The sequence below is a fragment of the Clinocottus analis genome, unplaced genomic scaffold (assembly GCF_023055335.1).
Source record: "Clinocottus analis isolate CAN_PGR_092001 unplaced genomic scaffold, fCliAna1.0.p SCAF_8, whole genome shotgun sequence".
Classification (NCBI taxonomy): domain Eukaryota; kingdom Metazoa; phylum Chordata; class Actinopteri; order Perciformes; family Cottidae; genus Clinocottus; species Clinocottus analis.
Genome location: NW_027176240.1, coordinates 20,526,787 through 20,552,046, shown reverse-complemented (window position 1 = coordinate 20,552,046; position 25,260 = coordinate 20,526,787). Strand labels below are relative to the sequence as shown.

The 25,260-nt window shown below is 41.1% G+C and overlaps 1 protein-coding gene across 1 annotated transcript; it reads right to left on the bottom strand.

Annotated features, from left to right (window-relative positions):
• Positions 1 to 813: 813 nt before the first annotated feature.
• On the bottom strand, positions 814 to 23,839 carry LOC137780014 (NLR family CARD domain-containing protein 3-like). The gene is made up of 17 exons (XM_068568321.1): positions 23,816 to 23,839; positions 23,606 to 23,677; positions 22,566 to 22,691; positions 22,364 to 22,480; positions 21,431 to 21,544; positions 21,138 to 21,216; positions 19,961 to 20,189; positions 18,010 to 19,807; positions 17,736 to 17,909; positions 16,528 to 16,701; positions 15,892 to 16,065; positions 4,792 to 4,965; positions 4,500 to 4,673; positions 2,979 to 3,152; positions 2,680 to 2,853; positions 1,509 to 1,555; positions 814 to 1,352 (listed from the first exon to the last, which is right to left on the bottom strand). Exons 3-17 carry the CDS (start codon positions 22,652 to 22,654, stop codon positions 814 to 816), a joined length of 4,230 nt encoding a protein of 1,409 aa, XP_068424422.1. The 5' UTR covers positions 22,655 to 22,691; positions 23,606 to 23,677; positions 23,816 to 23,839.
• Positions 23,840 to 25,260: the final 1,421 nt, after the last annotated feature.

The following is a 25,260-nucleotide window of genomic DNA, read 5'->3' as shown; positions in this document are numbered from 1 at the left end:
TTGGGAATGCAATTCTTTAGGAAAGGGCCTAAAAATAGGTTGTTGTTTAAAAGGTGTTAAAGGGTCACCACTGGAGGAGGAACCCGTGTGGTTGGGAACCTTCAGGAGTGAACAATCATTCACTCCTGTCAGCCTATTGCAGGAGAAGAGCTCTCTCACATCATGAAGACGATTTCAGAGACGAGCAAGACTGGACTTTGGTTGGAATGTACAAAATACAAACCAGTTTTATTTGTTTTTACAATAACAAGGTTAAAGGTTACAACAACGGATAATACAAGAAGTCAATTATTATCTAGAATCATCCAAAACTAGGATTTATTTGATCTCAACGTCACTTATCAAAGTTTGTTCATTTGTTACACAACGATCATAGATGATGAATTTAGTTTTTTCAAATCAAAACATCTCTTTACAAGTTGCGATTATTTCTCCACAGAAGCTGAATCTGATCCAGAAAGACTCTCGTTTGACATTCAGAGGTTTTTCCTCACACAAACAAATGTTTCAAGACAACAAAGTGGAGTTTTCTACACAAAGTAAAACATGTTTCACAGATTCTCTCAGACAACAGATCATTTCAGGTCATTACATGGACCTCGCTCAGCTCTCAGACATCCATCTGCAACAGCACAAGTCCAGAGAGCTCTCAACCCCCCAGAGTCCAGACCAGCAGGTACCCCTCACCTACTGCAGCTGTTTACAACCACTGAGAGATTAGGTTGCTGCTAGCTAACATCAGCTGTGTGTCATCCTGTACAGGAGGAACTATCTGAACAGCAGAGAGAAAGTTTCTCTACCAGGAGGAGACTCTCAATCGTCCAGAGAACACAGAGACACTGAGGAACCAGACCTGAACCCAAACCCAGGATAAAAAGGTTCGGTGAATGTGGTGTTGAAGGTGTGGAGGTGGATCAGTGTGTCAGAGGAGACTCTGTAGAAGGACAGAGAGCCAGTAGGACAGTCCACATACACTGCTACTCTACCAGAGGAGAAGGAGGAAGAGGAGGCGATGCGTGTTCTTGTCTTATTATGCCAGACAGAGTAAACATCATCATAAAACATCAGACTCCAGGACTGATCATTCATTCCAAACCAACAGTCTTCACTGTCTCCTCTCCTTCTGATTCCTCTGTAACTCACTGATACAGAAACGTCTCCTCTCCACTCGACCTCCCAGTAACAGCGACCAGTCAGACCAGTTCTACACAGCAGCTGAGGATAGACATCAAACCTGTCTGGATGATCAGGATATGACTGATCCTCCATCACATGCGTCACCTTCCTGTTGTTGTCAGACAGTTTCAGTCTCTTGTTCACTGTGTTTGTGTCCAGTGTGAGTTCACAGAAATCTGATGGAGAGAACAAGACACAATACAGCTGCAGTTATTAATCTATCATCTATCATCTATTGACACTTTGATGATGACATCAGAGATGTGAATGAGTGATGTCACAGTGTGCAGATGGTTGAATGTTTCCATGAATCAAACTCAAAGCCCACTTACACTTCCTCAGACCTGGTCTGAACCATCGGACTCCAGCAGGCTCCACCCTGAAAGGAGGAGGGGGGTCAGAGCAGCATGAAACATGGACATGACATCACTCTCATCACAGAGCTTTGGGATTCATGTTCACATGGACCACTTATTATTCATCCGCTCATACTCTGTTACTTCATGAAGCTTCTTCTGATTGGCCCATGACGACAGCTCATCATGTTCACTTCTTCATGAGATATTATGATCAGTGTTATATTGAGCGTCATCCTCCAGGTCAGACTCAGGTTCCTCTAGCAGTCAGTCAGGAACTCAGATGTTTAAACATCTGTTGGCTGAACAGCTGCTGCTGGAAACATTGAGACTGAACCAAACAGGAAATGAGCTGCAGAACCAAAACTAGGAGCTAAAAGAGGCTGAAAAGCTCTGCAGAGCTGCAGCGATGGAGACGATTCTTTGTGTTCATCACCACCACACGACTCTTCTCCTTTACACAGTCAGCTGATCTGTTGTCAATCTAGAAGTCTTGATTGTTGGATGTTTTGGTTCTCACAAGCTCTTGTGTTTGTGTAATAATGACAGTTGTCTCTTAGAAGTAAAGTAAAGGAGAAAGAAGTCTGAAATCACTACAGCACCACAGACTTTATGCCAGACTTTCCGGCGTTTACCTTCCGACTGGTTTCCCATTGCCGACCCCGCCTATTTGGATTTCTCTGCCTTGCTTCTGCTCCAGTAAACCTCCAGTAATGTCTGAACTAAAGGGCAACACACACTGGAGGCAGATGACCAGCATCAAAACATAAAACTATAGTTTCATATGAGCCCAAAACCTGCAGCATGATGACGTTGATGCGCGTCAACTCACCATGATGCCTGTCAACGTGTCAGGATACACCACTGTCCTAGTTCCTGATGTAGAGACAAGACAACGCTCCAGAAACACAACAGCTTTATCACCTCCCTGTTCTGGTTCATCCTGGCTACTGTTCCCTGACTACTTCTGTCTGTGTTGATGGTCTGATGTGGGACACAAACAGTGAGATGAGTCTCTGGTAGTTTGAGGTCAGTTTGGTGTGTCAGGGTCATATTAACCAGGCTGACAGTGTGACAGAGAACAGGTTTCGATCTCTACCTCCTCTATCAAACTGATACTCTGTGGCTGTAGCAGGCCTCTCCATACCTGAGAGTCTCCAGTCTCCAGTGTGGATCCTTTAGTCCAGCAGACAGCAGCTTCACTCCTGAGTCTCCTGGATGATTGTAGCTCAGGTCCAGCTCTCTCAGGTGGGAGGGGTTGGAGCTCAGAGCTGAGGCCAGAGAAGAAGAGCCTTTCTCTGTGAGGTTACAGTCAGACAGCCTGCGAACAGACACAATAACTCACATATCACATTTTAAAACAATCTGAAGGAGGATACGAGTTTATCCATGAATGTAAATCAGGATTTGAGTGTCCATTACTTTGACATGTTGATGAATCCTGACCTGAAAGTCTCCAGTCTGCAGTGAGGACTCTCCAGTCCAGCAGACAGCAGCTTCACTCCTGAATCCTGCAGCTTGTTGTTACTCAGGTCCAGCTCTCTCAGACTAGAGGACTGGGAGCTGAGGACTGAGGACAGAGCTTCACAGCTTCTCTCTGAGAGGTTACAGTCACTCAGGCTGAAGAGACAACAATCAACAAGAAGAAAAATAACATTCATGTTCAAATGAAATCACCTTTTTCATGAGTCCAAACTAAAGTAGAATCAGAAAGAAAGACCAAAGATAATTGGTTCAGTGAAAGTGGATGAAAACTCTTGCTGTTTTAAAACAATTCTAAAATAATTCAGTTAATTGTCCTTAACTGTAAACAGGAAGTACTGAAGTATTAATATCAGGAGGATATATGAATATATAATGTTGTTTATTAGAGTTAAAAAACCCGATTTCTGTCTTTTTCCTGACGAAAGAGACTGAACAAAGTGAGAGAAAGATATTAAACTTCATATTCTGATTTCATGTTTTAAAGCTCTAAATCAGAAATAAACAACCATCAAACTTTCAGCAGATCGTCACTGTAGAACAGGAGTGACCAAACTACGGCCACTCCTGTGGCAAAGTGAGCCAACTAAATCTTTAAACAGTAAATGAATAAAAACAAATTTAAAAAAGGTAATGTTCCCTGACTATATATATATATATATATATATATATATATATATATATATATATATATATATATATATATATATATATATATATATATATATACACATACAATTCTCTGATTCTCTGGGGGACAATTCTCTGTGTGTTCATCAGCACCACCACACGACTCTTGTCCTTTACACAAAGTCAGCTGATCTATTGTCAATCTAAAAGTCTTGATTGTTGGATGTTTTGGTTCTGACAAGCTCTTGTGTTTGTGTAATAATGACTGTTGTCACTCAGAAGTAAAGTAAAGGAGAAAAAAGTCTGAAATCACAACAGCACCACAGACTTTATGACAGATTTTCTGGCGTTTACCCTCCGACTGCTTTCCCGTTGCTGACCCCTCCTGTTTGGATTTCTCTGCCTTGCATCTGCTCCAGTAAACCTCCAGTAATGTCTGGACTGAAGGGCAACACACACTGGAGGCAGATGACCAGCATCAAAACATAAAACTATAGTTTCATATGAGCCCAAAACCTGCAGCGTGATGACGTTGATGCACGTCAACCCACCATGATGTCGTCAACGTATCAGGATACACCACTGTCCTAGTTCATGATGTAGAGACAAGACAACGCTCCAGAAAAACAGCTTCATCACCTCCCTGTTCTGGCTCATCCTGGCTTCTGTTCCCTGACTATTTCTGTCTGTGTTGATGGTCTGATGTGGGACACAAACAGTGAGATGAGTCTCTGGTAGTTTGAGGTCAGCTTGGTGTGTCAGGGTCATATTAACCAGGCAGACAGTGTGACAGAGAACAGGTTTCCAGCTCTACCTCTATCAGACTGATGGTCTGTGGCTGCAGCCTCTTCATACCTGAGAGTCTCCAGTCTCCAGGGTGGATCCTTCAGTCCAGCAGACAGCATCTTCACTCCTTTGTCTCCTGGATGATTGTAGCTCAGGTCCAGCTCTCTCAGATGGGAGCGGTTGGAGCTCAAAGCTGAGGTCAGAGAAGCACAGCCTTCCTCTGTGATCAGACAGCCTGACAGCCTGCAAACACAGAACACAGGTCACATCTTAAGACAATCTGAAGGAGGATACAAGTTTATCTATGAATGTTAATCAGGGTTTAAGTGTCCATTAGTTGAACATGTTGCTAAATCCTGACCTGAGAGTCTCCAGTCTGCAGTGAGGACTCTCCAGTCCAGCAGACAGCAGCTTCACTCCTGAATCCTGCAGCTTGTTGTTACTCAGGTCCAGCTGTCTCAGACTAGAGGATTGGGAGCTGAGGACTGAGGACAGAGCTTCACAGCTTCTCTCTGAGAGGTTACAGTCACTCAGTCTGAAGAGAGACAAGGATGAAGAGAGAATAAACAATAAGTAGAAAAGATAGCAGTGTATTTAAGTTATGATCTATGAATCTAACTCTCTCTGTACTTACAGAGCTTTGTTGGAGGCTTTGAGCACTGGCAGCAGCCTCAGAAGAGCCTTCTCTGAACCAGAGTACTTCTTCAGGTCAAACACATCCAGATCTTCTCCCGATGACAGTAAGATGAAGACCAGAGCTGACCACTGAGCAGGAGACAGTTCATCTGTGGAGAGACGTCCTGACCTCAGGGACTGTTGGATCTCCTCCACTAGAGAACCATCATTCAGTTCATTCAGAAAGTGGAACATATTGATGCTTTTCTCTGGAGACACATCCTCACTGATCTTCTTCTTGATGTACTGGACTGTTTCCTGATTGGTCTGTGAGCTACTTCCTGTCTGTGTCAGCAGACCTCGTAGGAGTTTCTGATTTGTCTCCAGTGAAAGACCCAGGAGGAAGCGTAGGAACAAGTCCAGGTGTCCATTAGGACTCTGTAAGGCCTTGTCCAAAGCACTCTGGTAGAGAGGTCTTGGTTTAGGTTTGTCTCTAAAGACTTTAGACAACAGGGAGATTGTTTGTTCTTTTGCCAGCAGGTTGACACCAGAGTTGACGAAGGTCAGATGGACATGAAGAGCAGCCAGAAATTCCTGAACACTCAGATGAACGAAGCAGAACACCTTGTCCTGGTACAGTCCTTTCTCCTCTCTAAAGATCTGTGTGAACACTCCTGAGTACACTGAGGCTGCTCTGATATCGATGCCACACTCTGTCAGGTCGGATTCATAGAAGATCAGGTTCCCTTTCTGCAGCTGATCAAAAGCCAGTTTTCCCAGAGACTCGATCATCTTCCTGCTCTCTAGACTCCAGTGTGGATCTGTCTCAGCTCCTCCATCAAACTTGACCTTCTTCACTTTGGCCTGAACCACCAGGAAATGGATGTACATCTCAGTCAGGGTCTTGGGCAGCTGTCCTCCATCGGTGGTCTTCAACACGTCCTCCAGAACTGAAGCAGTGATCCAGCAGAAGACTGGGATGTGGCACATGATGTGGAGGCTTCGTGAGGTCTTGATGTGGGAGATGATCCTGCCAGACTGCTCCTCATCTCTGAACCTCTTCATGAAGTAGTCCTTCTTCTGTGGGTCAGTGAACCCTCTGACCTCTGTCACCAGGTCAACACAGTCAGGAGGGATCTGATTGGCTGCTGCAGGTCGTGTGGTTATCCAGAGGCGAGCAGAGGGAAGCAGCTTCCCCCTGATGAGGTTTGTCAGCAGCACATCCACTGAGGTGGACTCTGTGACATCAGTCAGGACCTCATTGTTATGGAAGTCCAGAGGAAGTCGACACTCATCCAGACCGTCAAAGATGAACACAACCGGGAAGTCTTCAAACCTGCAGATTCCTGCTTCTGTGGTTTCAGAGAAGAAGTGATGAACAAGTTCCACCAAGCTGAACTTCTTCTCTTTCAGCACATTCAGCTCTCTGAACGTGAATGGAAACATGAACTGGATGTCCTGGTTGGCTTTGTCTTCAGCCCAGTCCAGAGTGAACTTCTGTGTTAAGACTGTTTTCCCGATGCCAGCCACTCCCTTTGTCATCACCGTTCTGATTGGTTCCTCTCCTTCAGGTGAGGCTTTAAAGAGGTCTTCTTGTCTGATGGTGGTTTCTGGTCTGTCTGGTTTCCTGGATGCTGCTTCAATCTGCCTGATCTCATGTTCATTGTTGACCTCTGCAGTCCCTCCCTCTGTGATGTAGAGCTCTGTGTAGATCTGGTTCAGAAGGGTTGGGTTTCCTGCTTTAGCGATCCCCTCAAACACACACTGGAACTTCTTCTTCAGGTTAGATTTGAGTTTACACTGACAAACTCCAGCAGGAAGTCCTGCATGAACACACAACAAAGAAGATCAGAATAGATTTTTAACATGTCATTTCCTCAAAGAATGAGTCTATGAATATATTCTGGTCCATCTCTTGAGACATTAGTAAACGTTCCATTCATCCAGAATGTTAAATCTTTAGAGAAATCCTCTTACTGCTCTGCAGACAGTCAGCCAGCTCCTCCTGCTTCATGCTCCTCAGGAAGTGCAGTGAGATCTTCTGAAATGCGTCTCTGCTCCTCCTTCTCTGCTCTTCATCAACACCATCCAACACCTCTTCATCCTCTCTCTGAATCTCTAAGTATTCTGGGTAATCTGAACTCAGAACCTTCTGGATCTTCTTCAGCTCGTCCTTCACAAAAGTGAGGATGTTCTCCTCCAGCAGCTGGAACAGAATATTCTCTGAATGACAAACTAAAACCATGGAAGCAAACATCAGATCCATGTTGGACAGACTGACAACCCACTGGTCTAAAGAGTGCAGCATGGAGATGATGGTGAACAGAAGACATGTAAAAGTAGTTGTACAGGTACAGACCATAAATATGGAGTCCAGGTGTGTTTGATGCTGCTGGGCAGACGGACCTCTGGGAACCTCTGAGCTCTCCTGGTCCTCTCTGTGGAGGAGTCATGAACCATCAGCTCACATTGTGTTTGCACCACAGACTGTTTATTGTTCATGATATTACAACACAAACACAACAAAAAGTTAAAGATGTTGTGTTGTGTCGCAAGTAATCATTTTATAAACCAGATGCTAAAGACTGGAGATGAAGGACGACCATCTGTGTGACAGTTAGTCATCTTGTTTCATCTGTTATAAGAACTTACTCTGGGTCATAAGAACGTTGTCCATCTCTGAAGTTAATCAGACCACCTTTAGACCGATCACTCTTCATGGACACACAGCTGGGTTCAGGAGACTTTTCTTTCTGCTGCTGTGACCTGACAGAAACACTGGACATACAATATTTATTTTTCTGCTTACACTGGTTTTATTGGACAGTATAAGTGCTGTAATTAGGGCCCGAGCACTGACGCAGTCAGAGCGGACGACCTATTGCTATGCGAATGTTCATTATAATTATGCTTTGAGTAGGGAAAAGAGGTGCTTTGGTGAAACCTCCATGTCTCAAAATTTCCACACCTATCTGACTCTGCGAAAAACCGCAATCTGATTGGGGTGTCAGAAAAAGGTCGAAATAATTAGCTCGCTAGCGCCCCCTTTAGTTGCGAAAGCTCGCGCTTTTTGCCCACTATGACGGATTAACTTAAAATTTAGCACACATGCCCGTGTGGTAGTACTAAGTACTAAGTTCGGCCTACTTAGATTTTAAGAGAATCAGAGAATCAGAACAGTTAGTCATCTGTTTCATCTGTTTTAAGAACTTACTCTGGGTCATAAGAACGGCCTCCATCTTTGAATAAAATCGGATGACCTTTAGACCGATCACTCTTCATGGACACACAGCTGGGTTCAGGTCCAGGTTCTGGTCCAGGTTCAGGTTCTGGTCCAGAGGACTTTGCTCTCTGATGGGTCCTAACAGAGAAGAAGACCAGCAGGCAGGGGAATTCTGTTTTTAATCTTCAGGCAGAGCAGCTGTTGGGAAGAATCTGAATATATGATAAGATTTGAAATATGATACAGCAGGTATATAAAGTCATGATTAACCTGTAAATTATACAACCACCATTGTATTGATTTTGTGTGGCCTCAATAAACACAAAATATGAGCTTCATAAAACACCTGAAGTACCAGAGTCTAGACTTTAGTCCAGTATCAGAACTCAATCTAAGGACTGAATGTGTTTTATAGATTTATAAGTTTATTAAGAGTCAAGGTTCAAGTGAACGAGCAGAGAAACAGTCAACATGAAGTCAGAGTGAAGACGCTGAAGGTACTAAAGTGTGGAGTGATACCTGTTCATGTTGCTGATCACCTACAGCCCCCTGATGGAGACCCACGAGTTCACCTGGAGGTTCAGGTCTCTGTTGTCCGATCCACTTTGAGCCGTGGACTCCTTCTCAGAGACAGGAATCTACACATGAACCGGCAAAGAGCGGCTGGTCGGTCATGAAACACACCGGGAGGGTTCGGCCCTCTGCAGCTCTCTGCTGTGTGGACCCGGTCTGTGTGGAAGAAGAGTTTCCTGTTGATGTGATGGCTGCTGTCCCGCTCCAACACCGTGGGGACCCAGTGTGAACCTGCAGCTCAGAGAGCAGCTGATCATGTTTCATGACTTTATGATCATGTTAAAGATTAACCCTCAGCTTCTTCCTGCTGCCTCTGACCCACTGGAAGCTGCTCCTCCCTGAAGCATCACCTCCACACGGTGCTGGGCGTGAACACAGGACATGACTTCACCTGCACAGGTGTGAATGAAGCCAGCAGGAAGCTTCATGTGTCCACCTGCTGGAGGTCAGACACATCAGTGCTCTGCTGCATTTAAAGCATCAATATGAAGCGTTGCTGCCTGCATGTGTTTGTTAAAGTGATGACATGCAGTCGTTCAGACAGAGGAGACTTTTACATGAGCTCACAGCTTCATGACATGAACCTTTATGGAAAGAGACTCAATGAGAGAGAACTCATGAATACACATATGTACATATATACTAGGGCTGGGCAGATTAATGCGTTAACTCAGCGTTAATCTGAAAATCCTTTAACGGTGTTAATTATTTGGTCACGCGTACTGCATGTTTCTTGGGGTCAGCTACCAAAAGGTAAACGCCTCCAAGTGGCAGCTCCTGAACCTGGAGCTGGGAGACGCCAAGCTGGCAATATACAGCAGCAGGAGACGCAGGGTGGAGGGAGGGCGGGGCAGGAGGCACTTCCTGTATTCAGGTCTCTGGTCAAGGCCAGAGTCTGGGTAGATTTTATATTTTTTAAGAGCATGAACAGTATGGACGAGTTCATCCAGAAGCGTCACGATGATGCACTGTGCTGTGTCTCTGGAGAGGAGTTAGCATTCAACGTTCCTTCAGCTCAGCCATGAAGTGATGATGGTGACATGATGTTGGCGAAAGAGAAATGTTTGAAACTAATTGTAAAATAAAGGTTTTGTAAAAAAAGAAAAAAAAAGCCTCTCTCTCTCTCTCTCTCTCTCTCTCTCTCTCTCCAACCAGCAGCACTAACTGTTGAGTCACATGGAGGATTCTTAACAGTTTACAAAAGTTCCACAAATAAATGTAATTAACACAATTTAGAAGTTTAACACAATACAACACTATTATTATTATCTTTAAGTCTATAATGTGTGTGTGTGTGTGTGTGTGTGTGTGTGTGTGTGTGTTTCTTACAGCGCCTGGGCTCATCTCCAGCACCTGTCATCTCATCAAATCCTTCTTTCCTCACTCCAGTTGCCAGATTATTTCATCATTTCCAGTAGTGTGTGCTGACTCTGGGCCTCTCATATTCCTCTCAAAGGTTTAGACTCCTCTTGTGCTTTACGTTGTTTTTGACTGGTACTAACTCCTGTTCCCTGGGCCAGGACTCCATGCCTGCATTCCTGCCCGACTGCCACGCCCAGATCACCTGTGTTTAGTGAATAAAGTCCATTCCCTACCTTGCTTCCCTGTGTCTGCGCTTAGGCCCGGCCAAAGCCAAACCCTAACAATATAAGTATTAATATTAATATGTCTTTGTTCAAAATGACTAAAAAGACAAACGTTTTCATTGAGATCAATGTTTAGATTCTCAATTTAGGCAATCATTTTTATAATGTCTCCGTACAATTATATGACATGTTAATGGACATAGCAGAGGTCCCCCTGAAAAAGGCTGCGTTATAATTTTACTTCACAAGTTTAAGGATCTGTTTTTATATAGATCAGACACTGTTAAAATACAATATTGTTTATGTATATAGTTTTGGTATTAAAAACCCTAAAAAAAAATCCAATCAACTTCAAATTACTGAATGTCATTTTACCTCATGTGTACAAACAGAGCACAATGCGCCCTCGTGTGGACAAACTGTGGTACTGCACAATGTTGGTGACTATTGTGCGAGTTTCTGCTGTAGACTGGCATGAGAAAAATATGTATCATGAAAATAAATACATTGCACAACATATATAAGGGGTGGATGATAAAATAGTTTCTAAAAAAATAATTCTCCAGGTTTTATTCAGAGAAAATCTTTTTTTTAAACGTTACCAAATAAGGCAAACAAATTAAAACTATATAAAAACACAAGTAATCACAGTTTATATGTTTCATCAAACACTGTTAAAATACAATATGGTTTATTGACATATTCATGCTCCAAAAATAACTCCAAAAAATATATTTAAATATTTTACAAAAAGAATGTAATCATCCTGAAATGGCAGAATGAACATTTCCCCACAAAGCATTGCAACTACAACATATTGATGGTCTTTAAAAAAAATCCCAGTTCTTGTAAATAGTGATCTCTGCTGTGTTGTTATCATGCTGTCTTGACTGGCTGCTGATACACCACCATGTTCTCAGAGATCAACCGTACAAACAGAGCACAAAGCGCCCTCGTGTGGACGGACTGTGGTACTGCAGGCAGTTTGTTCCACCACAGCCTTCATGCTACTGACTATTGTGTCAGTTTCTGCTGTAAACTGGAATTGGAATTAGATGATACAATCATATATAAGTAGTTGATTTTACAATAGTTTGTAAAAGAGAAAGTCTGCAGGTTTTATTCAGAGAAGAACACCTTCAACTTGTCTGTTTTCAAATGTTACCAAATATAGAAAACATATTTAGACTATATAAAAACTAAGTACTCAAGGAATCATTGTTTATGTTTTGCATCAAACACTGTTAAAATACAATATTGCTTATGTATATAGTTATACAGTATTAAAAAAACTCAAAAAAATCCAGTCATCTTCAAATTACAGAATGTCACCACGTACTTACAAACAGAGCACAAGGCGCCCTCATGTGGACAATATGTGGTACTGCAGGTAGTTTGCTCCACCGCAGCCTTGATGGCTGGTGACTATTGTACCAGTTTCTGTTGTTAAACTAGCATAAGAAATAGATGATACAATATATATATATATATATATATATATATATATATATATATATATATATATATATATATGTATATATATATATATATATATATATATATATATATATATATATATATATATATATATATATGTATATGTATATATATATGTATTTATTTATTAACATATATATATATATATATATATATATTTTTTTTAAACAGCATAAAAAACAAATATAAAAACAAAAATTATCATCCTTCATATTGAACCTACTATAACAATTGTATTTATCTCATTCTTACCACCATTTAGGGGACATTTATATAATTTTAATTCTTAAAGAACAATATCCAGATTATATTTACACACTTTTACTGACGCAGCATTTTCAATGTAGAGATTTTGTGTTGTTTAAGTTCTTTTACATCAGTAAATGATATGAATATTTCCTTCACTGCCTCTTGCCACTCTATAATAATACAAACATAGTGAGTTTGGCCTTAACTTAATTTTTTTCTAGAACAATTGCACATGTACAATTTCACAAATGGTTAATAAGAAACAACAAAATACATTCAAACAACTCTCAAACTCAAAACTTGTGTTTTTGTTCATTTAAGCCACCGTGTAAAGAATTTAAAGATTATTCATCTTTGTCGCCCCCTAGTGGTTTATTAAAAAAATACTGAAACTTTAACGTCATTCCGGCCCAAAATGAATGTGAACGTCTCCAAGTCAAAACAAACTAAGGATTTCAAATGATGTCACATGACAGCTGTTTTATTTATTCAAGTTGTTTGTCTTCTAGCGTCATGAGGAGCTGGGAAACATCTCCGAGGCCACAAACTGGACTGAACCGGTTCTGAAGACGTAAGAGTTTGAGCCGAAGCGCCAGACAACAAACAGGAACAAACAAACAGAACCAGGAGAACTTCAAAAGGTCCTCATGCCTAAAGAAGAGAGAACCTGTTACATGAGGCCCAATGTCTGTATGTGTGAGAGGGGGTCAGACTTTAGTCTTTAAAAGTCTTCTGCTGTGTGGGAGACTAAACCAAACCAGCTGGAGGGGTGGACCAGTCTCCAGTCTCCTGATGCTATCTGGATCACCAGGACTCACCATGATCACTTCCAGCTGATGAGAGGAGGAGAAGAAGAAGAAGAAGAGATGGATCAGTGTCCAGGATTTATGTCTTCATAACATTATTCATAACATTATATATCTATATATCTATATATCTATATCTATATCTATATATATATCTATATATATATATATATATATATATATATATATATATATATATATATATATATATATATATATATATATATAGATAGATGTGTATGTATATATATATGTATGTATTCATTTCGCTTGCTTGCATGTATATATATATATATATATATATATATATATATATATATATATATATATACTTATTTCTTACTTATGTATATATCTGTTACCCCTGTCCCTGTTATTATTTATTTTATTTTATTTTATTTTATATGTGTGTTTAGCTTAGCTTATTGCATTGGGATGCTGCTAGTATGACAAAAAAATTCTCCTTGGAGATTAATAAAGTACTTTTCATTCATTTCATTTCATTCATTCATTATTTTGAGTGTTGATGGAGCAGCTACAACGTTAGCTTAGCATTGATTGATCCAGACTTCATTTCGGAAACTAACATTTTAAAAGTAGTTTTCTTGTCATCTTGTGGAGAAAACTAACAAAACATGAATGAAATGACTCTGAAGTACCGAAGCGGCCGCCATGATAAGTGCCGGTCGAATTCTCTAAACGCAAAGGAAAGGAGCGTCATGCCTCCTAACTTAGCTCCTTTAGCTTAGGAACCACTGGACCTTCCTTAACGTGAGGAAAGGAGAAAATGCCGACCCACAATCCCTTGCGGCGGCAACATTTAAAGTCACGTTTCATTCGGCCGTTCACGAGAACAAACGATCATGAAGACAAACACAGATCATGTAAATAATAAGTAGCATAACTTGTAAATACTTTCAATAATCTGTTAAACCGTCTGGAAAACTATGAATGTTACGTTGAACACGCTGTAAAGTAATGAAACTGCTCAGCCCTCATTCTTTTATTTTACTTTAGTTACAGAGGTTTTAATGAAAGTATTAAACTGGTCGAGCTCTTCAGCCTGACTCATGTTTATGATTATCATCTGTTTAATCAACTGTTTTGTTACATTACAATAAAACACTATCAAATTGTGTTTCATAAACTGTTGTCTGCATATTTTTATGATCAGATTATAATCTGCATATAAACTACAACAACATAAATGGATATGAGACGCACATATGACACACATCGTTAGTGGGATAACGTATTTAATTCAGCAGGTTTGAAACTGAAAAGACAGTTTAGTAGCTTTGTACTCTGTGTAAAATGCCTTGGTTTCACTTTCATATTCCTTCATTTCTATTCCAACCTCGTTAATAAAGTAATGTATGAACCGGGTTGTTTAATCTTCTGCATGACGCAACATTGTAAGAACACAGATGAAGTATTTCAGATGCTTTATTGTGGTGGAGATGGACTACAACGTTGTAGTTTCACCGCTGCAGACACACTGACGTCACTAACATCGCCTGCCGTCGCGTCAGAACTATGTTGTTGCTGAAAGTGGAGTTGGATTCTCTAAACATCGCAGTTGTCTTTTTCTAACTCCTCATGAAGTCTCCTTACCATCTTTCCTTGACCCCGTGACGTTTCCACAGAGGTCAAGGAAAAGTGCTTAGGGTTAGACGTTAGGAGGTGATTATTTGACTATTGGACCGCAGCCTGTGTCTGTTTGGGTTAAACAGGATGTCTATGCAGCGAATAGGTTTACAGATGCGCTCCATAGCGCCATCTATTGTCGGGGATTTCCGTTTAGCGAGGTAACTTCTGGATTAACTTCTGGATTAACTTCTGGATTAACTTCTGGATTAACTTCTGGATTAACTTCTGGATTAACTCTGGGTTTTCCGTCTCACGAAGCTGGTTCACTTCTTAGCGGGGTCCGTTGCCCTGGTAACTTACGCTGAACGTCTAACCTGCTCTGGAGCAGGTTAAGTTACAGGATAAGATCTCAGCGGGGATAAAAGACGCCTACTGACCAATCATTGTCCTGGAAACATGACCCGCCCATTTCTACAGAATCCCGTTGAGGAAGGACACGGATAGTAAGAGCAGCGCTCTGCAGAGAGCGCGTGTTTCCTGACCGGCAAAATCAATCATACATGAAGCCTGGAAGATATTATAATAAACTCACTGACCGCTTTGAACTATGTTCTTGTGTTTCGTTGTAACTTGCTCTCGTGTTCTTTTAGCTCTTTTAGGAGTTGCAACTGAAATGAGGTTAAATTGTTAAAACGAAAAAAGGTAATCAAAAATAAGAACATACATTTGAGACAGTGATTTAATATTACAATCCCAGTCATTTCCGCAATAACAGAATCGCTGTTTTTTTGCCACGATTCCTTGCGGCTTCTGGCCGCTGCAGCAGTGTTGCTTTCTGCCTTTTGCTTGTATTCTTTCTCTATATTTTTCATACATTCTTGAGATCGTAATTTGCTCCTCCGTTGTAAAACACGTTGCTCTCGGCTCCTTCATGGTGTACGATTGGTCAAACGGAGTTAACTCCGCCCCTTTCATGTGCATGAGCACAGATCTCGATGAGACACTCCTGGTTTGACTAACGAGTTGATAACCGGCTTCATGAGACCAAAAAGCGAGACCGCGGACATCTGGTTAAGTGCAGCTGGAAAACTGAGGGAAACCCCAGGTATGTTAAACCAGCTTCTTGAGCTGATGCAGCTTCACTTCCTGTAGACGTGAACAACAACAACAACACATGGACTCAAACACAACATCACAACGAGCTTCTGGCTAATCTGATTGGCCGACTGCTCTCGCTCTCTCGTCCAATCCTGAAGCCTGTGGATCTGTGTTTGGTACAATACTGCTGAAACCAGCATGGACTGACTCAACTCTCGACTGACCTCAGAGTCTCCAGTCTACAATGTGGACTCTCCAGAAAACCACTCAGCAGCTTCATGTCTGAATCCTTCAGCTCGTTGGCGCTCAGATTCAGTTCTCTCAGACTGGAGGGGTTTGACTTCAGAGCTGATCCCAGAGAAGAACAGCCTTCCTCTGTGATCTCACAGCCTGACAGACTGCAAATACACAAAACAACACACAGAGTTTATTATATCGATACACAATGAATCATTATTTTCATCATCAACATGAGTGGCTTTCATTTTGGTTTCTTCTTCTTTTGTAAACAGACATTTAGTTTCAATCATGTCACTGTAAACACATTTAAATCCTGATTCCTGTGAAATCAGTTTTTTTTCCTTCTTTTCTTCTATAACAACAAGTTTTTGTCTGTAGATTTTGTTTCCTCGGCCTGAGCGACTGATCATCAGTGTACTGAACCCTGCTGGAGTAAAGACCTTGTGTTTGCACCCTACTACCAGGACTCAAGTCTGCATCTGAGTCCTACTGTCTTTGGTCTCCAGTCCTGAACAATAGTACCAGAACATGTAACACTTGATGGATCAATACGTAGATAAATCAATAGAGTTATTGATTAAACATGAAGGTGCTACACTAGCAGCAGACAGTGAACCCACCTCAGAGTCTCCAGTCTACAATGTGGACTCTCCAGAAAACCACTCAGCAGCTTCACTCCTGAATCCTGCAGCTTGTTGAAGCTCAGATCCAGTTCTCTCAGACTGGAGGGGTTTGACTTCAGAGCTGATCCCAGAGAAGAACAGCCTTCCTCTGTGATCTCACAGTCTGACAGCCTGCAAACACACAAAACAACACACAGAGTTTATTATATTGATACACAATGAATCATTATTTTCATCATCAACATGAGTGGCTTTCATTTTGGTTTCTTCTTCTTTTGTAAACAGACATTTAGTTAAAATCATGTCACTGTAAACACATTTAAATCCTGATTCCAGTGAAATGAGTTCTTCCAGTCCAGTAGAAGCTAAAGGTAATTTTCTCAATTTTACATCATTTTTTAAATTCACCTTTTAAAGGCACTTGCATATGTGTTACATACCAATCTGTCATATCTAACAATCTCAGCTCTCTATATAATGAGGCACCAATGCCATAAGGCAAAAGTGTAAAGAGAAAATATGACTCTAAAGCTGAAAAATGCAATCTTGATTTTTGAAATTCTTCACATCTCTTGTGAAAACATAACTTTACTCAGGTGGTCGAACGGTTTTAGTGATAATAAAATGGTAGATACTGTCACTACTTTCATCAACATGAGAGGGACTGAGATACAATGGGACTGAGGAATGACTTCATACTACAGACCGAGCTTCATGATGTGTATTCAAATGAAAAAATAATATTAACACTTTGTTTTCAAACTAAATATGTAGTATATATGAGTCAAAATATGTACTATAGAAAAACAAACATTTACTATGTTTCCACAATGTGCACGTTTCAGTTTCAGTTTAATTTTTACAAGAACAGTTTAAAGAACAGGAACAACATATATACTCTGTATATATGTGTGTAGTATGTACTCTGTATGTATATGTGTACTATTTACTTTGTGTAAATGTGTGTACTGTTTACCAGCACAACGTCGCGTGAGGCCTCACAGAGTAAAACTGAACAGATGAGCGGAGCAGAGGCTCTCTGTGTTTTTTAGTACATTCAAGAAAACACTGATTTTTTTCTTAGGTGGTAGTGTGTTGTCTATCTGAATAAAAACCAGTGGATCTTTGCAGCATTGGTGGATGTGTAGGTATATAAGACACTTAGACCACTTTGTCATCTTTGTGGTAAATCATCTGATCCTGACCTGAGAGTCTCCAGTGTACAGTGTGGACTCTCCAGTCCAGCAGAGAGAAGCTTCACTCCTGAATCCTGCAGGTTGTTGAGGCTCAGGTCCAGCTGTTTCAGACTAGAGGACTGGGAGCTGAGGACTGAGGACAGAGCTCCCCAGCTTCTCTTTGAGAGGTTACAGTCACTCAGCCTAGGAGAGGAACAGGGATTAATACAAACAAAATGTTTAATCAAAGTAAAATATCAAACACATGTAGTAATGTCAATGTATCCATAATGTCTCCACATACAGAGCTTTGTTGGAGGCTTTGACTACTGGCAGCAGCCTCAGAAGAGCCTTCTCTGAACCAGAGTATTTCTTCAGGTCAAACACCTGTAGATCTTCTCCTGATGACAATAAGATGAAGACCAGAGCTGACCACTGAGCAGGAGACAGTTCATCTGTGGAGAGACGTCCTGACCTCAGGGACTGTTGGATCTCCTCCACTAGAGAACCATCATTCAGTTCATTCAGACAGTGGAACAGGTTGATGCTTTTCTCTGGAGACACATCCTCACTGATCTTCTTCTTGATGATCTGGACTGTTTCCTGATTGGTCTGTGAGCTACTTCCTGTCTGTGTCAGCAGACCTCGTAGGAGTTTCTGATTAGTCTCCAGTGAAAGACCCAGGAGGAAGCGGAGGAACAAGTCCAGGTGTCCATTAGGACTCTGTAAGGCCTTGTCCACAGCACTCTGGTAGAACCTTGTTGATTTGCTCTCGAACACTTTAGACCACAGGGAGGTTGTTTGTTCTTCTGCCATCAGGTTCACATCAGAGTTGATGAAGGTCAGATGTACATGAAGAGCAGCCAGAAACTCCTGAACACTCAGATGGACAAAGCAGAACACCTTGTCCTGGTACAGTCCTTTCTCCTCTCTAAATATCTGTGTGAACACTCCTGAGTACACTGAGGCTGCTCTGATATCGATGCCACACTCTGTCAGGTCGGATTCATAGAAGATCAGGTTCCCTTTCTGCAGCTGATCAAAAGCTAGTTTTCCCAGAGACTCAGTCATCTTCCTGCTCTCTGGACTCCAGTGTGGATCTGTCTCAGCTCCTCCATCATACTTGACCTTCTTCACTTTGGACTGAACCACCAGGAAGTGGATGTACATCTCAGTCAGGGTCTTGGGCAGCTGTCCTCCCTCTGTGGTCTTCAACACGTCCTCCAGAACTGTAGCAGTGATCCAGCAGAAGACTGGGATGTGGCACATGATGTGGAGGCTATGTGAGGTCTCAATATGGGAGATGATCCTTCTGGCCTGCTCCTCATCTCTGAACCTCTTCATGAAGTAGTCCTTCTTCTGTGGGTCAGTGAACCCTCTGACCTCTGTCACCAGGTCAACACAGTCAGGAGGGATCTGATTGGCTGCTGCAGGTCGTGTGGTTATCCAGAGGCGAGCAGAGGGAAGCAGTTTCCCCCTGATGAGGCTTGTCAGCAGCACATCCACTGAGGTGGACTCTGTGACGTCAGTCAGGACCTCATTGTTGTGGAAGTCCAGAGGAAGTCGACACTCATCCAGACCGTCAAAGATGAACACAACTGGGAAGTCTTCAAACCTGTAGATTCCTGCTTCTTTGGTTTCAGAGAAGAAGTGATGAACAAGTTCCACCAAGCTGAACTTCTTCTCTTTCAGCACATTCAGCTCTCTGAACGTGAATGGAAACATGAACTGGATGTCCTGGTTGGCTTTGTCTTCAGCCCAGTCCAGAGTGAACTTCTGTGTTAAGACTGTTTTCCCGATGCCAGCCACTCCCTTTGTCATCACTGCTCTGATTGGTTCCTCTCCTCCAGGTGAGGCTTTAAAGAGGTCTTCTTGTCTGATGGTGGTTTCTGGTCTGTGTGGTTTCCTGGATGCTGTTTCAATCTGTCTGACCTCATGTTCATTGTTGACCTCTGCAGTCCCTCCCTCTGTGATGTAGAGCTCTGTGTAGATCTGGTTCAGAAGGGTTGGGTTTCCTGCTTTAGCGATCCCCTCAAACACACACTGGAACTTCTTCTTCAGGTTAGATTTGAGTTTACACTGACAAACTCCAGCAGGAAGTCCTGAATGAACACACAACAAAGAAGATCAGAATACATTTCAACATGTCATTTCCTCAAAGAATGAGTCTATGAATATATTCTGGTCCGTCTCTTGAGACGTTAGTAAACGTTCCATTCATCCAGCATGTTAAATCTTTAGAGAAATCCTCTTACTGCTCTGCAGACAGTCAGCCAGCTCCTCCTGCTTCATGCTCCTCAGGAAGTGCAGTGAGATCTTCTGAAATGCTTCTCTGCTCCTCCTCCTCTGCTCTTCATCCTCACCATCCAACACCTCCTCATCCTCTGTCTGAATCTCTAAGCATTCTGGGTAATCTGAACTCACAACCTTCTGGATCTTCTTCAGCTCGTCCTTCACAAAAGTGAGGATGTTCTCCTCCAGCAGCTGGAACAGAATATTGAATGAATAAATGAATGGAAAGTACTTTATTAATCTCCAAGGAGAAATTTTTTGTCGTACTAGCAGCATCCCAATGCCGTAAACTAAGTTAAACACACAGATGATAAAATAAAATAAATAATAACAGGAACAGCGGGTAACAGATGAATGCATAAGTAAGAAATAAGTATAAACATATATATACACATACATGCAAGCAAGCGGAATGGATACATATATATATATATACATACATCCGCACACATATACATACACACATACATACATATCTACATATGCATATATACACACATACATACATATACACATACACATACATATACATATATACAAACATATACATATACACATATACATATATACATACATACACATACACATACCTACACATACACACCCACCCGTGGCCCACGCACATACATGTACACATATATACATACACACATATACATATCTATATACATACACACACATACATATACATACACACGCATACACATATACATACATACACATACATACATATGCCTGCATGCATACATACATGCATACATACATACATACATACATACATACATACATACATACATACATACATACATACACATACACACATGTACACATACATATACACATACACATGTGCAAAACATACACAACAAGCAAAACACAGCAGTGTATTCGGAGGATAAATTAGTGTATTCAGTGTATTAAGTGTATTCAGTGTATTCAGAGGTTTGATTTAAATTAAATGTAAACTGAAATGTGCAAAAAGTGCAAAATGCAAAATATATTCTCTGAATGACAAACTAAAACCATGGAAGCAAACATCAGATCCATGTTGGACAGACTGACAACCCACTGGTCTAAAGAGTGCAGCATGGAGATGATGATGAACAGAAGACATGTAAAAGTAGTTGTACAGGTACAGACCATAAATATGGAGTCCAGGTGTGTTTGATGCTGCCGGGCAGACGGACCTCTGGGAACCTCTGAGCTCTCCTGGTCCTCTCTGTGGAGGAGTCATGAACCATCAGCTCACATTGTGTCTGCAGCACAGACTGTTTATTGTTCATGATATTACAACACAAATACAACAATAAGTTAAAGATGTTGTGTTGTGTCATGATTCAACATTTTATAAACCAGATGCTAAAGACTGTAAATGAACGTCGACCATCTGTGTGACAGTTAGTCATCTTGTTTCATCTGTTTTAAGAACTTACTCTGGGTCATAAGAACGTTGTCCATCTTTGAAGTTAATCCAACCACCTTTAGACTGATCACTCTTCATGGACACACAGCTGGGTTCAGGAGACTTTTCTCTCTTCTGCTGTGAACTTATAGAAACACTGAGATTTAATGAACACATAGGATTTCTATCTCCTGCTTTCACTTGTTTTATTTGACCATACCGTTCATGTCATCATCAATAAAACATCTCTTAAATGGCAACGACAACACAACTTATTTATGGTTACTTAGTTATTGCTTATTCAACCAACTAGTCATTACAATGAGACACAATAACTAAAACTTGGAGCTGGGGAGCCAGTCATAGTTATGATGAATGTAATGATGGAGGACAACCCTCCAACAGGCAACTCTTTTAAACCGCTTACTCTTCATCAAACTCCACTCTGCTTCCAGACCTCTGCAGGTACTACCCAACATCTACCACTAGTCTGCATAGCTTTATAACATATTCACAGATCTCTGAATGTAGACCCAGAACACCCGCAGCTAGTCTACAGACCTCTGAATCTGATGTATAGTCTTCTGAAACTACTTCCGAAACCACGACAGGTAGTCCCTGAAACTCTGGATCCAGTACCCAGACTACTTCAGCTTGTTCCCAGATTTCTAGAGCTGTTCTGAAGACTTTTGTAGGTTTACTCAGTCATCTGTCTCAATAAATCTACAACTAAAAAATATCTCCTGGTCTGTTGAGGAATAAACTCACATTGTGTTTGCACCAGAGACTGTTTACAGTTTATGTTTCATATACAAACAGCTACAGAGCAGTTAGTTCAATATATTGATTCTGTCCTGATTGATCTTCATGAAAACAACACTGTAAATGATGAACGACTAATTCTGTGTTTCATAACTGAGAATCAGAACAGTTAGTCATCTGTTTCATCTGTTTAAGAACTTACTCTGGGTCATAAGAACGACCTCCATCTTTGAAGTTAATCAGACGACCTTGAGACCGATCACTCTTCATGGACACACAGCTGGGTTCAGGTCCAGGACAGTCTGGTCTCTGGTGGATCCTGCTCACATGTAGAAGCAGAGTCAGTGAGTCAAAGACTTTGTGACATGAGAAGAGTCCTGGACAGTTAGAGATGGTCCTCTCACCTCTGAGCTCTGGTCTGGCTGTCATGTTCCCCACACAGACTGCTTTTAGAGGGAGGGACTCCCTCCTCTCTGTCCTCACACTGACTCATAGCAGAGTCCACACCTTCACACCAACACCAGCACCTGCTGGGAGACATCACACATTAGTTATCTTCATCATGACAATCAGCTCATTCACCTCAACACTAAATACACTCATGGGCAGTTTCCATGTTGTTGTCACTTTAGCTGCAGAGTCGTATCTAAGAAAAGACATTCACAATGTTCTTTAGTCTCTTGAGTTGTTATAAGACTTGAAGACATTCTCAATGCTCTTCAGTCTCTTGGCTCTTCAACGTTTGGATGTAGTAGACAGAGGAACATTTCAGTCAGAGCATGCAGTAGCAGCTGGTCCAATGATCCAAAATCAATCATGTGACCTTGTTAGCTGCTGAATTCAGAGACTTTCTAGAAAAGTCTGAAGAGAAAAGTTAAAAAGAAAACGTCCCTCAGACAGTCAAGTTAAGAAAAAGTTCACACTTACAAAAATATATTTACACATCTTTATTTAGTCATTTCAATTGAATAATATCTCAATAATATTTGTCCGATTTTAATATAGAACTGTATGAATTATATATTCTCGAATAATAAATACTCAAATTAAAGAAAGACAACTTAATTTTAGAAAATACAATTTTAAAACTGTATTAATCCTCAATGGGGAAATTAATTTGCCACCAAAAACTCTTGCAAACAACAATGGACAAAAACAAACAAGCGTGTATGAAAAACATATGTAACTGACTGAATTTAGTTTATATAGAAGTGAAGTGATGTAAATAAAAAAAACATAATGCATTCTTATTACTGCGCTTAACTTCTGACTCATTACGTCATATCCGGTGTGCACTGTAAAGCCTGCAAGAGCTGCGTCGGTTAAAACGTCATCATACTCAGAGATCTCTCCTGTTATGAGTCCATAACGCATGAGTCCATAAGATATAAGTCCATAACGCACGAGTTCATAAGATATGAGTCCATAACTCATGAGTTCATACCTCCTGCTCGTGAGCCCTGAAGGTTCGTTAATGTCCGTTCCTCTTCCTCCTGCTGCTGATGAAGAAGAGCTTCTGGAATGAAGTCCACAATAAGAAAGAACGGAGAGATCAGCTCGAGCTGCTCAGATTCTCCTCATCGATCTCACATCAATCATCTACAACATTTATTCATATTCATTGCTGAGAATCTGCTTTCAGTGGTTTACTCACCAGCTGCATTCAGAGCTGCGTCACAGACGAAGAGAGAAGTGAAAGTGAAAGTTAAGTTGAGGAAAGAGGAGGCGGGGCTCCTCCTGGTGACGTCACTAGAAGCTTTCAACACATTTGGACTCCTCCGTTATTTCATGTTCAGAGCTGTTTTTAAACTCCATCCTCCTGAAAGAGTCTTTCCTTCTCTTTCCTCTCATGTGCAGATTCATCCAACATGAGCACATGAACAGCTCTCATGACGTCAGCACCACGCAACACATGAAGACAAACAAGTATTGTCTGTGCACACACTGAGCACCACAACGTATCTTCACACCTTAAATAGTGACAGATGTGTAACATTACATTTCATTTAGTTAACATTTTTATCCAAAGTGACAATAAGTGCATTCAACATGACAACAAACTCTCAACCACAAGAATCAAGAAAGTGAAACTACAGAGACAGTCAGTGCCATTTATAATATATATATATATATATATATATATATATATATATATATATATATATATATATATATATATGCCTCCTCTCTCTCCTCACTCCTCGCCTCCTCTCTTCTTGCCTTCTCTCTCCTCTCTCCTTCCCCCCTTTCTCCTCGCCTGCTCTTCTCTTATCTCCCATTGGGCGGTACCAAGAGCTGAGGAGGCGAGGAAAGGACTGTAATGTCAACGTAAAATCATAATTGCACATTTTTAGATGCATACTTTATTTTTGAAAAGCATTGTCATACAAATATTTACTCTATATTTCATTTTAAAGGGAAGGAGAACTTCTAATGGTGTGTTCACACCAAACACATCAAAATATGTCTTGACATTTATTTATTTTTTTACCTTTTTCATTATACGCTATAGATGAAATATCCACTAGAGAGAGAGAGAGAGAGAGAGGAGCAGGCAGTTTAGCCTGAGCCTATAGCCGAAGCTCTACTGGAGAGCACAGCGCAGCTTCACAGCCTGGAGGATACGATACCGGCGATAAAGACGACAACGCAAAGAAAAGGGATCCATTTGAAAATGGGTAAGCGTATTTACGGAACTTTGTAATAGCATATTTAACGTTACGTAGTAACGGGACCTGTAAGCCACCTAGAGCTGCTGCTAACACGGAGCTAGCAAGCTAACAAGTCGTAAATGGCTTCATGGTCTCAGGGAAACTGAACAGTGCATAATAAAATGTTGTCACTATTCCCGTTAACTTTCTTGAAGTGAACTTACTACGCCTAGTAGTGTTAGATCTCTGTTACGTGTTTGAAAGACTGTAACTATCTTGTTCACATTTTCGCTAGCTAAATGGAATTAGCGCACAAGCTTAAGACACTGGCTTCAGGGTGTCTATGAGATTGAATAGTGCATAATATAATATTGTTATGATCCCCGTTAACTTTCTTGAAGTGAACTTAGTTTAGTGAACTTTAGGTTTGTAAGACTGTCTGTGTTTG